Raw genomic sequence first — 13223 nt, 5'->3', positions numbered from 1 at the left:
GTTTAAATCAAGTTTCCCTTCCTCCGCGCGTCGCGCAGAAGCTCTGACGATTCATAAATTATTAGAGAAAGAAGACGATTCGTTGTACCGTTCTCGACTCTTTGGCCGCCTTTTTTTTTGGGGGGGGGGGGGGGTGACCGCCCCCCACCCCCCCCCCCCCCCTGGCTACGCGCCTGACGGGCAGGAACTTGACTTCGAATATATATGTAGAAACGGAGTGCTTGAAAAGGTGAAATTGATATATCATAACAGTCGTCGCCCCTTAAATATTAATTATGTGGTTCTAAGGTCAGGAATTAGGCTGAGATCTCTGAGGTGCAAAACAAGTATAGGTTTCTTAACACATTCGCTCCTAGCTCAATCAGGCTGTTTAATGAGAAGGGTTTGGTTTAGATAGTGTGAATTAATTAAATGCTCCCAAGCTGATGAAATGATAAATAGGATACCCTCTTGTTCCAAGTATTACTATTATCGTTTGTACAGGCCTATCTTATTTGATCTGAATAACGAATTGAGCTTAATCTGAATTATGAACTGAATTTGATCTGTATTATGAATTGGATTTGGTCTGAATTATGAATCGAATTTAATCTGAATTATGAATTTAATTTAATTACTTAGTCCGAATTATGAATTGGATTTGGTCTACATTTTGTACGACAGTTGTAACGCATTTTGTGTTATCTATGTTAAGATCAATTGTATTATTCCGTATCCATTTGTATCTTATTTTTGTTTATAATCTGTAATTCTGTATTGACATGCAAACGAAACACATTTCCAATAATTGGACAATAAAATGTGAAATCGAATTTGAATTTGAAACTGGTAATCATCTACTGGTACCCAACTGAAATCAACTGGTATCAAATGATACCAGTTGCAATTCTCAACTGGAATCCAGTTGATTCCACTGTACCAATTTCCATATTGAAACCAGTTGAATGATTCATTTATTCGTTTGTTTTCTTGAATATCAATTTGAATATCCAGGAATACCCGAGTGTATACTCTTTCAACACATTCTTCTATCCCAAGTTGATCAAATCTGGTTTCGCCAGCCTCCGTCGATGGACCAAGAAGGTGGACATCTTCACGAAAGACCTGCTTCTGGTCCCGGTCCATCTAGGAATGCATTGGTGCCTAGCCGTAAGTTGATCTTTATATAGGATAGCATGCAAGGATGCTTTGTTTGATAGATGTTTTTACATGGTTTTAACATCAGGGGCCCATCTTCTAAACAGTTATTATATGCGATTGATATCAATCAGAACTATGTACATAACTCATAAGGCCTAACAAAAAAGATGTTGTATTGCCCTTTAATTTAGTTTAGGTGCCAGCACCTGGGTCGGTCGGTCGGTCGATTTTGTTCATTATTTCTTGTTGTTGTTGCTTTTCTCTCTCTCTCTCTCCTTTTGAATGCTGCAATACATATTTATTGATTCATTATTATATATATATATATATATATATATATATTTTTTTTTTGGGGGGGGGGGGTCGGTGGCATAGGGCAATAGTCCAATACAACAACTTTTTTTTAAAGGCTAAGAGATATCACTTCTCTTTATTAGCGTTGTTTTCTTGAGAAATATACAGCCAATGACTCATTCTTTAATGGTTGAACCTTTTATTCAGTTTTAACTACGATATTTCACTCAAGGTTTTAGCCAAATAATTGATAGTTATTTTTCACATTTAGAGTACTAGTCTAGACTAATTGTAGTGTGATTCAGTTTATACATCTGATCCACAACACAGATAAATTGCATCATCCATCACATGATTGTAATAAGACAAAGCCTAATCTACTTTTAGGGTTTATGTTATACCTTCATCTTATGTAAATGGTACACATTTCAATAATATGTAATGTATGCAGCTACACTGCTACGTATTAGGTCTCGTTCCAGTGTGGTTGCTTAATTTCCCCTAATTGGTATTTTTCTTGTTCTCTTTTCAATATTCATAGGTTGTAGACTTCAGGAATAAGAGCACAGTATTCTATGACTCCATGGGAAGCCACAATCAGCAATGTTTAGATGCAATGAGGTGAGTTGTATAGCTGTAAATAGTCAATTAAATTAAAGAGAAGGTCGAGTTCTGGGGAGGTGTGAACAATAATTTGTGAGTATTTTAATTGTTTTTATGTAAGTGTGGAAGAAAATCAGAAACAAAATGTTCCCTGAAAAGCATGGCTCTTCAATGCATTCATATACTAAATATGACATAGGTAACGGTTAAAAATGAGGCCCACATTTTATGCCACATGTTTGTGTAGTACACACCTGGAATCTGGCAGCAGAATGATACACATGTCATGAATATTGAACTGTTTACGTGCTTCAGATTGGGCGATCAGAGCGCTCGATCGAGCAGAGAATCTAGATTACTTGGCCCGGGTGTCGGTGAGGCGGGAGGGGGGGGGGGGGGGGGGAGAGCGAGTGAGTGGTTGCGTGATTAGAACATGACTTATTAGGTGGTCTATCCGACAGACCACCTTTTGAATTCATCAGAATTTTCGTTCTTCATTCTTCAATCTTTATTCTTTATTAGGTGGTCTGTCAACGACAGATCACCTAATAATTTTGTCAGAATTTTCTTTCTTTATTATTCTTTATTCTTTATTAGGTGGTCTGTCGGTCGTCTGCGACATATCAAACATAGTTTTCGTCAGAATTTTCTTTCTTATTAGGTTTTGAATTTATAATTTGAATTTATTAACAACACATCACAATAATGACAGTACATATGAACAATCAAACACTGCAAAAAATAATACTGATACATGTATACATAACATAAGGGTAATGTCGTAAGGGTAATGGTTTTAAAACGATGTTTAGACATACATCTGCATACTATTAAATGTACAAAAGATATATACATCAATATGTGTATTACTATATTTAGGTGAAGTTGTTAATGGGAACTAGAAGTTAGCGCAAGTGCTAGTCGAGTCTAGTTCCATTCTTCGGCAAGATTTGTTTCTGTTAATTTGTTTATACATATGAATGTAAAACTTGTTTGTTTTGTATTTACATAATTTCATACAACAAAATAATACAGTATCATGTAACTTTTTTACATACTAAAATGAAAAAAGAAAAAGAAAACAATGTAAGTGTTAAAGGTAAAGACCAGTTATGGTCATGCGATTGCATTGTGAAAGAAACGTTATGGAATCGATCAGAAAAGGTTGATCATCTAGCATATAAGTATTGGTGTGTACTGCAAGGTTCTGGAATCTTCAAAATGATAAGAAATATGGCCCAGTCTTCGTAAAGTTACAAGCACTGTACACAAAAATATGTATATGGGACTATACGCACACGTGCGCGACACGTGCGTTTATCTCTCACAGTCCAATAGATAAACTAATTTACCAAAGATATCAATTAGTAGGCGGTTTCTCGGCAAAAATGTTATCATCATGTATTAGTCAAAACATATTCTTTGACATGATTGGTAATAAGAGCTTCCATTTCATTTTTTTGAAATCGGGGCGTTTCCAATACTGGTCTTTACCTTTAAAGCATTATAATGGAAGAAGACAAATCTTTGAACAAATAAAATCATCAATGTGTTAAAAAAATGAAAAGGATGTATCAATAAACAATAATATCATACAGATGTGCGTAACCTGTGAATCCTGTGAAAGCTTAACCCTAATAAGGCCGGGGATGGGGGGGGGGGGGGGCATTATGGCCATTATGCCCCCCCCCCCCCCTCTACGATTTTCCTGATTGCTCAGGAACGCATATGAATGGCGCCCCGCCGCTCGCTGAATTTTTTTTTTCGAGTCTTGCGCAACTTTTAAAAGAATTTTTTTGAAAATCGGACCTACGGTTACAAGGTCACGTGACCTTTTGTCTTTGCATGTCAGCCCGAAAATCGCTCATTTTCGTGATTTGTGTACAAAACATATGGAAAAGTCATTTTTCCTAAAAACAGATCAAACATGGGTTATTGGGTCTTGTTTAAAATTTAGGTGGTTGTTTTGGGAGTCAAAATAGTTGAATTGTAGTAAGAAATGAAATAAAACAACAACAAAAATAAAATACATAAGTTTAAAAAAAACAATGAAATACATAAGAAATTATCAAAACAGGGAATAACATAAGGAATAAGCTGGCTCTTCCAAATTTTTTTTGTCGTATTATTATTCAGAATGGTCTAATGAATAAATGTAGTGAAAAAGAATGCTTAAATATGAATAATATATGATTTATGGGTAAAAATGTCATTTTTATGACTTTATTTGCATAAATTACCATAAATATGCAAATGAGTAAATTTTTCAAAAAATTGAAATTATCATATTATTCTATACACTTCACTTGACATGCGTGCAAATTTTCGCGGCGATCGGCCGCTTTGCGGCCGAGATCTTAAGGGGGCCATAATGCCCCCCCCCGGCCTAACTAAGACCTCAAATAGCCCGGCCTTTTTAGGGTTAAGGCAGCAAGTGTATACATATATAAAGAGGAAAAACCAAGGGGGATGGGATTGAGCCCACGTCATTTACAAAGAAGGTAGGTGGAAATATGTCTCCGAAAAGATAACCTCGATGTTTTTAATCTTATTTCATCTGGGAGATCATTCCACAGCATTGTTCCTACAAACGAAATACAAAATTGCCCTTGCGTTGTCTTGCATTTTGGTTGATAGAGTAAGTCACTTTCTTTTCTCGTAGTTGCATATCTGTGCTGTTTCATCTGACAATAATCCACTAAAGAGTGTGGTAAAACACCTTTTTACCAAATCGTATATAAATGTTGATACAAGAAGTTTATGAAGTTGACAAATATTTAAAATGTTTAGACTTTGAAAAAGAGGTTTGGAGTCTGTTCTAAGGGGACCGAATGTAATTGCTCTCATTGCCATTTTTTGACTTAAATATATACAATTTAGATTACTTTTGTACGTGCTCCCCCATACTTCTACTTCATAAGAGAGGTGAGGCTGTATAAAAGTTTTATATAATATTAACACAAGTATATTCTTGGGAACAAAATGTCTCAGTTTAAACACAATACTACTTTCTTTCTTATGCATTTGTTTATTGTCTGAATATGTTCTTTCCATGAAAGGTGATAATCAATTTCAATTCCTACAAATTATGCAACGGATACCTCTTTCAAATCTGATCTTGATATTCTCACAGATGCTTTTTTGTCTATTGACCTACCTTTGGATTTCATAATCATAGTTTGTTTTCTGTAGGTTAATTGTGACTTCATTTGCATCACACCATTCGTGCACCTTCATTAAATTTTCACTTACAATTTCTAAATCAATTTCTTTTTGCCTATGATTAAAAGTATGAAAGACATTTGAGTCATCAGCAAATAATCTGAAATTGAAGAAGTTTGTGGAGTTAGGTAAGTCATTTATATGTAGTGAAAATAAGGTTGTTCCAAGAACGGAGCCTTGAGGGACACCACGTGTTATATTCAATTTCAAAGACATTTTGTCTTTATATTGTATAAACTGTGGTCGTTTACACAAATAATCTTCAAACCATTGACATTTGAGTCATCAGCAAATAATCTGAAATTGAAAAAGTTTGTGGAGTTAGGTAAGTCATTTATATGTAGTGAAAATAAGGTTGTTCCAAGAACGGAGCCTTGAGGGACACCACGTGTTATATTCAATTTCAAAGACATTTTGTCTTTATATTGTATAAACTGTGGTCGTTTACACAAAATAATCTTCAAACCATTGCAAGGCTAATCCATAGTGTGAAATCTTTTTGAGGAGAATGCTGTGGTTTATAGTATCAAATGCATTTTGAAAGTCAATAGAGATGCCAACTTTTGTTCTAACTTCATCAATGTATTTCAATAGTGTATTTGCAAGATTAATCAAAGATAATTTAGTGCTATGTTTCTTACGGAAACCATACTGGTGTTGAAACAAGATATTATTTGCTTCCAAATAGTCAATTACACGATTATTTATTATCTTCTCAAAGATTTGACCCAGTATAGGTAACTGAAATGGGTCTGTATTTACCAGCTAGATCTTTTTGCCCCTTTTTATAAATAGGTGTCACTTTTGCTACTTTCAGAGCGTCTGGAAATTTACCTTTATCTATGGAAAGGTTGAACATATATTATGTTAATGAGCTTGAAATGTATAGGGCAGCATCCCTCAACAATCTTGCATGCAAATTATCATATCCACATGCTTTTTTGTATTTAAAGTATGTAAGTGGCATTTCAATTCATTCTCTGTTATTGGTTTTTGTGAGTTTTTGTGAGTGAATAGTGAGTTTTCTGTTCTTTATCCTAAATATTCTGTAAAGTCAGCTTCAGCTTTGCCAGCTTTAGACCTATGTTTACAAAAAGTTGTTAAATTCGTTAGCTATTTCATTGTCAGATGTTATAACTCTATTTTCCTCCACCACCTGAACTTGCTCATTTCTCTACATTTGGCACTTTATTTTTGAAATTTCCACCACTCAACAACTCGTTGATTTTTTCAACGTTTTACGACGAGGTTACTATAATATTGTCTCTTTGCATTTCGTAGAACTGTAGTTAGAACATTTCTATACCTCTTGTATTCTTCCTCATCTTGCTGTTGAAATTTTGATGCCTTTGGTTTAGAATACAACTTGGGCTTCTTCTTGACTGGTTTTAAAATAGCATTAGTCATCTCGGTTTTCTCTCACTATTTTCCTCCTTTTTAAGGTTCTTCGAAGTTGATGACATTATTGGTGCATGCTTGTCACAGACTTGCGTAAACAAGTCGTAAAATACAGAGTATGACTCATTTAATTTTGTACAACCACTTATATTGTTCCAATCAATTTCACCTAGATCATCATGAAATTTATTAATATCATAATTTATGCAGGTACGAAACACAGACTCTTTGTGGCTGGTTCTACATGCCTTCCTAAGATGCTCAAATGCAACAAAGACAGGGAAATGATCTGATATATCAGTTTCTATAACTCCAGCATGAATAGAACAAATTGTTACATTAGTGTACACATGGTCAATACGAGAGGAAGTTGTTTGTTACTCTTGTTGGTGAAGTGATTAGTTGCTGCATACCCAAACATTGTAAAGTACATTGTGTAGTACATTAATGTTAAAACTATACTTTTGCTATATCAATTTTTAGGTGGTCTGTCGTAGACAGATCACCTCTTAATTTCGTCAGAATTTTCTTTCTTTATTATTATTTTTCATTTATCAGGTGGGCTGTATATCGTACAGACCACCTTATAATTTCGTTAGAATTGCCTTTATATATTTACTATTATCAGGTGGGCTGTACTATCGTACAGACCACCTAATAATTTCGTTAGAATTGCCTTTATTTATTTATTTATTATCAGGTGGGCTCTATATCGTACAGATCACCTTATAATTTTGTTAGAATTGCCTTTATTATTTATTTATTTTTCTTATTTCGACGCACTTTTTTGTGTGCAAGATAATTTGAAAATGGCTCAATCATATGTCTTAAAATTTGGCACACAAGCATAGGAAGGTTTTCAACATTGACTTTCACTGATGACGTCATCTAGGCGCCATTTTGTAAATTTTTCTGAAAATCAACTCATGATCATATCTTCATAACCAAAAGTCAATTTCATTCGAATTTATCACGATCAAGGACAATATTCGTCCGATCAATTTTAGGTCAATAAACGCGCGCGTACGCGTACGTCCGCGCGTCAGTGCTCGCGCAAAATTAAAAAATGCTCCAAATCGTCAAAAATTTATTTTGCATACGTTTCAGGCCATTTTGAACATTTTTGTTTAAATGGCGCACGCGCGTAACACCATTTCACAACAAAGTATCGCCATTTGTTTTTCTTTCATGATATTCCACATTTTTTTACAAACAAATTGATTCCATGTTTATCTCTTTTTCACAATTAATAACGGAATTAGCGTCCGTTTAACATAAATGTCCGTGCGCGCGAGCTTATATAACACATATTGTGGGCAAATTAATTGGCCTTCAAACTCAAATTACGAATTTGCATATCATGACGTCAGCATATTTATGGAAAATTGATTGTATCTCTGTAAATATTGATCGATTTTCTTACAAATTTTGATACGTTGTAGCTAGAACAATTCTCTACAAGCTAAATGGTCACCATTTTTCATTTTGATGACGTCATCATAGTGAAAATTTCGATTAAAGGCCTCATGTCAGAATTTCATAATTTGCGCGTTATGTCTATTAACAGCGGCATGAGCGTCCGTTTAATATAAATGTCCGTGCGCGCGAGCTTATATAATACAAAGCATATGTGGGCAAAAACATGCTCATACAAGATCCATTATAGCTCTTTGGGATGCACCTGGAACCCCAATTTTTTCCTTCTTATTTTGATAGAATATGAGTCGGAGATATGATTTCATGTCTCATTTGGCCATTACAAATATTCTGAATATCTGAATAAGAATATCTTCTCCAAGATCAGTACACATTATTTTACATTTTGATGACGTCATCATAGTGATTCTCGATAAAACGCCTTGTGTCAGAAATTTCATAATTTGCGTGTTGTGTCTATAGAAGGTGAACTTTCACGTGTAGCTATGACTGTTTTTTTGTTTTTGTTCGGGCGCACTCCTCGAGCGTAGCTAGCGCTACATTATCCCAGCCACCTTGATTTATTATGAAAAGCTACTTTTTATTGGTTGAGAAAGTGCTACCGTTTCCTCTCCACGAATGAAAACAATCGTTAATCAACGTAAATGTGGGACGTCAAGGTTTCTGAATCCGTCCGAAGATTTTGTATACGTCACTCGTGTGAGATTTGCCGACTGGTTGACTGTGCGAAAACGGACAAAAAAAGGAGGGGGGGGGGGGGGGGAAACAGTGCAATCCCCGTATAGGCAGGCTGAAAAACGAAATCAAAACTTTTAGGGAAATGGCTACCAGTATCATTTAGTTTCATTTTTAAGACGAAATTTCAAATAGGCCTAATAAAAACCGTCCAAAGATTTAAAAAAAACAAATTTCCATTTTCCCATAATACCAGCAATTCTATAAAAACATGGTGTTTTTGGTGTACGTTCCCCGTGCTTAAAGATGAAGTTGAGTTCTGGTCATGCGATTGCATTGTGAAAGAAACAGTGTGGAATTGACTAAAAAGGTTGATCATCTAGCATATAAGAATTTGTGTGTATTGCAAGGTTCTAGAATCATCAAAATGATAAGAAATTTGGCCAAGTCTTGGTAAAGTTACAAACACTGTACACAGAAAGATGTATATGGGACTACACGAACACGTGGTGTAAAAATCCTACCCCCCGAGTTTTACGATGTTACTGAAATATTTCGAATATAAAGGCATTTGAAGAGCCATGTTTTTCAGGGAACATGTCTTATCTGATGATCTTCCACACTTGCATAATAAGAATTATTACGCTCACAAATTATTTTTCACCTCTTCCCAGAACTCAACCTTCTCTTTAACAGGATAAGCGACATGGCGCAGAGCAGATGCGCCCAAGTTTTTCATATGCAATCTTACGATAACGGACAATAGTAATCATATATCTCTCTTTAGAAATCTAGCCATTTGATTGGTCGAAATTGGAGTCGTAATTTTAGCCATGCCCGCCTAACGGTCAATAGTTTTTTTAGAAAGATGCCCGTTGCCCCGGGTTTAGCGGGCCACATACATGTACAAAATTCTGCTGAAGTTAAACCCCATTGGTTTACGTGTAAAAAAAATCTTTGCGCGAGGGGGGATACCATGCAGTGCAGTGTGTGTGCGATTCTCAAATGATTGTAACATTCAGTCAACTTTCCAGCGAAGATTAACAGACAGTGTCTCAAATTTTCTCTGATATTTTAACCAATCTTTACTCAAGAAAAGGATAAGGTAAGAATTCGTGGTAGATTTATAAAAGATATGGACTGCTTTAATATTCGAGGACTATCTGTTTCTATATTGGCTCTCGGGGACGTTACATATCCTAATATGAACCCTCGGGGCGCTGCCGCCCGCCCGCCCAGGCTCGGGGTCATAGTAGGATGTAACGTCCCCTTGAGCCTGTACAAACAGCTAGGCCTCTCTCTTAGCAGTCAATATATCTATAGTATTTACTGTAAAATAGACTTCCATTATATATAATTCCGTACTATTTCTAATTTCAATTACAGAGATTATCTTAAAGAAGAAAGCCTTGACAAGAGGAAGGAAATTTTTAAGGAGGATGGCTGGACATATTCATCTGGGAAAGACAATCCCCAGCAGTATAATTCAGCAGATTGTGGAGTATTCTGCCTCAAAACGGCAGAATTTATTTCAAGGGATGCCCCCCTCTTGTTTACACAAGTAAGATATTATGATGATGTAATAACAGTGATAATGATCTGTGCTGAATTAGCTCATAGAGCGTCAGGATGTGACAGTTTATTCATTACATTTTCACTCAAAGTGGTAGGTTTCAAATCCCATCTTGGCGCCAGGCTTCTTTGGCAAGTCATTAATTCTAATTTACCAGTAAGAATGAAGTGTAGAAAATGAGTTTGTGGCAGGAAGGAGTTCCTTGAATGCTTGAGCAATACAGTTAACAACTAAATTATTCATTGACCACACAATACTTGTTAAGAGACTACAGTCTCTTGGGGTAACAGGCACTGCGTTGCAGTGTTTTCATCATACATTCATAAAAGAACCCAGTATGTCTCTGTAAATAACTCCCAATCTGACAAAACTTATCTTTCATACGGTGTGCCACAAGGGTCTGTTGGTGGCCCGTTAATGTTTTCTGTTTACCTTGAGCCAATCAGTACAATAATTAGAAAGCATAATATAAAATATCATTGTTACGCTGATGACATTCAGCTTTTCATTTCTGTACATCCTTCCTCAGATGCAATTGCCGATGCTAAGAGAACTTTAGAAGCCTGTATTCATGACATGAAAGGCTTGATGGATTCCAACGGTCTTAAAATAAATGAAAATAAAACTGAGTTTATCATTTTGGGCTCTAAGAACTCTTTACTGAGAGCAAATCATACTCATTTAAGCTTGCATCTAGGTGACAAAGTTCTAAAGCCAGCCTCAAAGGTCCGTAACCTCGGTGTGATATTTGACAATAATATGTCATTTATTGAACATGTATCTAGCATATCAAAGTCTGTAAGATATCAACTGCGGAACCTTGGGTTCATACGAAAATCTCTGACTCAAAAAGCATGCTAACAATTAATCCATGCATTAATCTCATCCCGCTTAGATTTTTGTAATTCTATTCTATTTGGACTCACAAAACAGCAGCAAGACAGACTGCAATCCCTCCAAAATTCCAGTGCAAGACTCCTTACTTTCACACCAAGAATGTCTTCTATTACGCCTATATTACGCTCTCTTCACTGGCTACCTGTCCAGAAAAGGGTCCACTTCAAAATTATGTTACTTGTTTATCGGGCTCTCCATGGAATCTCGCCACAATACATTAAAGACTCACTACACTCCTACAATCCAACTCGTACCTTAAGATCTGGAAGTGATAATTTGCTGCAAATTCCCCGTACCCGTCATTCATGGGGAGACCATGCTTTTTCGCATGCAGCAGCCAAATTATGGAATAAGCTTCCCTCATCACTTCGCTGTATTGCAACATACTCTGCCTTTAAAACTCGTCTTAAGACTTACCTATTCCATCTGTAACCCAGTATTTCCTTAAGTTGTATAAGTTTATTTTACTAAATCCATAATTGATATGTCATTTGTATATACATTTGAAATTAATTAGTTATCACCCTTTAGTCTCATTGGCTGCCTGTGTGGGGCCTGTTGGCCTCAGATGCTAGAGCTTCTGTGAATAATGTGCTGACTGGGCTAGTCCCTTAAATTGTCAGTGAACGGAGCAGCTGGAGGGCACCAGGCCCCATCGGGCAGAGCTGAGGATTGAAATGGGTTATAACAAAATATCGCAAAAAATATTGCAAAATTATTTACTTTACTTGTATCAAAGAGAACTGTTGCTGAGCTATCGCCATGAGCGTCCCTGGACGGTGTGTGCGCTCTATAAGTTTACACTATTATTATTATTATTATTATACCTTTACCATGATTTGTAATTTTGTAAGTATATGAAAAATCGATTTGTCCCAATTTATTTTTTCTTGGAATATTTAATAATAAAGCTTATTTTAGAAGTATTCAATAGATGCCACATTTTAACCAGTCCACCTTCCATTCTTGATTTACAATTCTTGAAAAACACAAAAAACATCTAGCAGCCATGCTAAGCCAATGGGTACGGGATCCCCTAGAATGGCAAGAATGACAGTTACAAGCACCATATAAGAATCCACTGTCATAAATCGATACAATCTATATGAGCGATTGGGGATCGCTACCCTGTCATTGGCTCCTGCTGCCACTATCAGGGGATAGTGTATACAAGGAATAACTCACAGCTTGTACAGTAATTATTTACTAAACCCGCGTTGTGAACAAAATGGCTTGCCCGAGGACATATGAATAATTCAAAATCTGTACATTGCAGTCGAATGTGTGAATGAACCTTTTACCATGCTGCTCCCAATACAATTCCTAGACATAATAATGAGAGAGACACTAAAATACAGTGAAAAAGATGTGCCTATAGTGAAGCAATATTCTTATTTTCATTCCATAAGTATTTGTTCGTAACTTATCATTGTTTCTGTTTACCTCCTGACAGCACAGCATGCCCTATTTTAGGAGGATGGTGTGGGAGATACTTCACATGACCTTGTTGTAACATTCACTGCATGTTGACCTGCAGGAGACCAAAGGCTTGGAGCTCCCTGATTGGATCCATTTAAAGGGATCCGGTAACTTTGTCTCAGATTCTGAAACAAAATCCTGGATTTTGCTCATGCTGCAATGATAATTATTAACCTTTAGGTCAGTCAGGAACCCCATGACTTTTACAAGCCGATCGCCTGTCTGATTATCAAGATATTTATGATTGGAAATTGAAACCAAATTTTGCGTTTTCCCAACGGTTTTCATAACACTTTAGTACGATAGCACAAGGTACGATAATACGCCAACGGCGGACTGTACTATACTGGAAGAAGAAGAAGAAACGAGTGTGGTAAAAACCGGTCACCCAAAGATTTTTACTTTTTTGAGGCATTTCGTGACCATTTTGAAGCGCAATTTTTTAGGGCTTCAATATTACACCATATCACAGACATTGATAATAGGTAGGGCAGTGCATCTCAGA

General features: G+C 36.1%; 1 protein-coding gene across 1 annotated transcript in view; it reads left to right on the top strand.

Annotated features, from left to right (window-relative positions):
* LOC754797 (sentrin-specific protease 1-like) overlaps nt 1-12870 on the top strand; it is a 33732-nt gene extending 20862 nt beyond the window's left edge. The window contains exons 4-7 of the mRNA XM_030979032.1: nt 994-1149; nt 1976-2055; nt 10156-10330; nt 12693-12870. Of these exons, the coding sequence (XP_030834892.1) occupies nt 994-1149; nt 1976-2055; nt 10156-10330; nt 12693-12752 (471 nt within the window). The 3' untranslated portion in view covers nt 12753-12870. The remainder of the gene's footprint in view (nt 1-993; nt 1150-1975; nt 2056-10155; nt 10331-12692) is intronic.
* The last annotated feature ends 353 nt before the right edge of the window (nt 12871-13223 follow it).

The sequence above is a fragment of the Strongylocentrotus purpuratus genome, unplaced genomic scaffold, assembly GCF_000002235.5.
Source record: "Strongylocentrotus purpuratus isolate Spur 01 unplaced genomic scaffold, Spur_5.0 spur5_scaffold_10, whole genome shotgun sequence".
Lineage (NCBI taxonomy): Eukaryota > Metazoa > Echinodermata > Echinoidea > Camarodonta > Strongylocentrotidae > Strongylocentrotus > Strongylocentrotus purpuratus.
The sequence above is the reverse complement of the archived record's forward strand: the minus strand, read 5'-3'. Positions and strand labels throughout refer to the sequence as shown.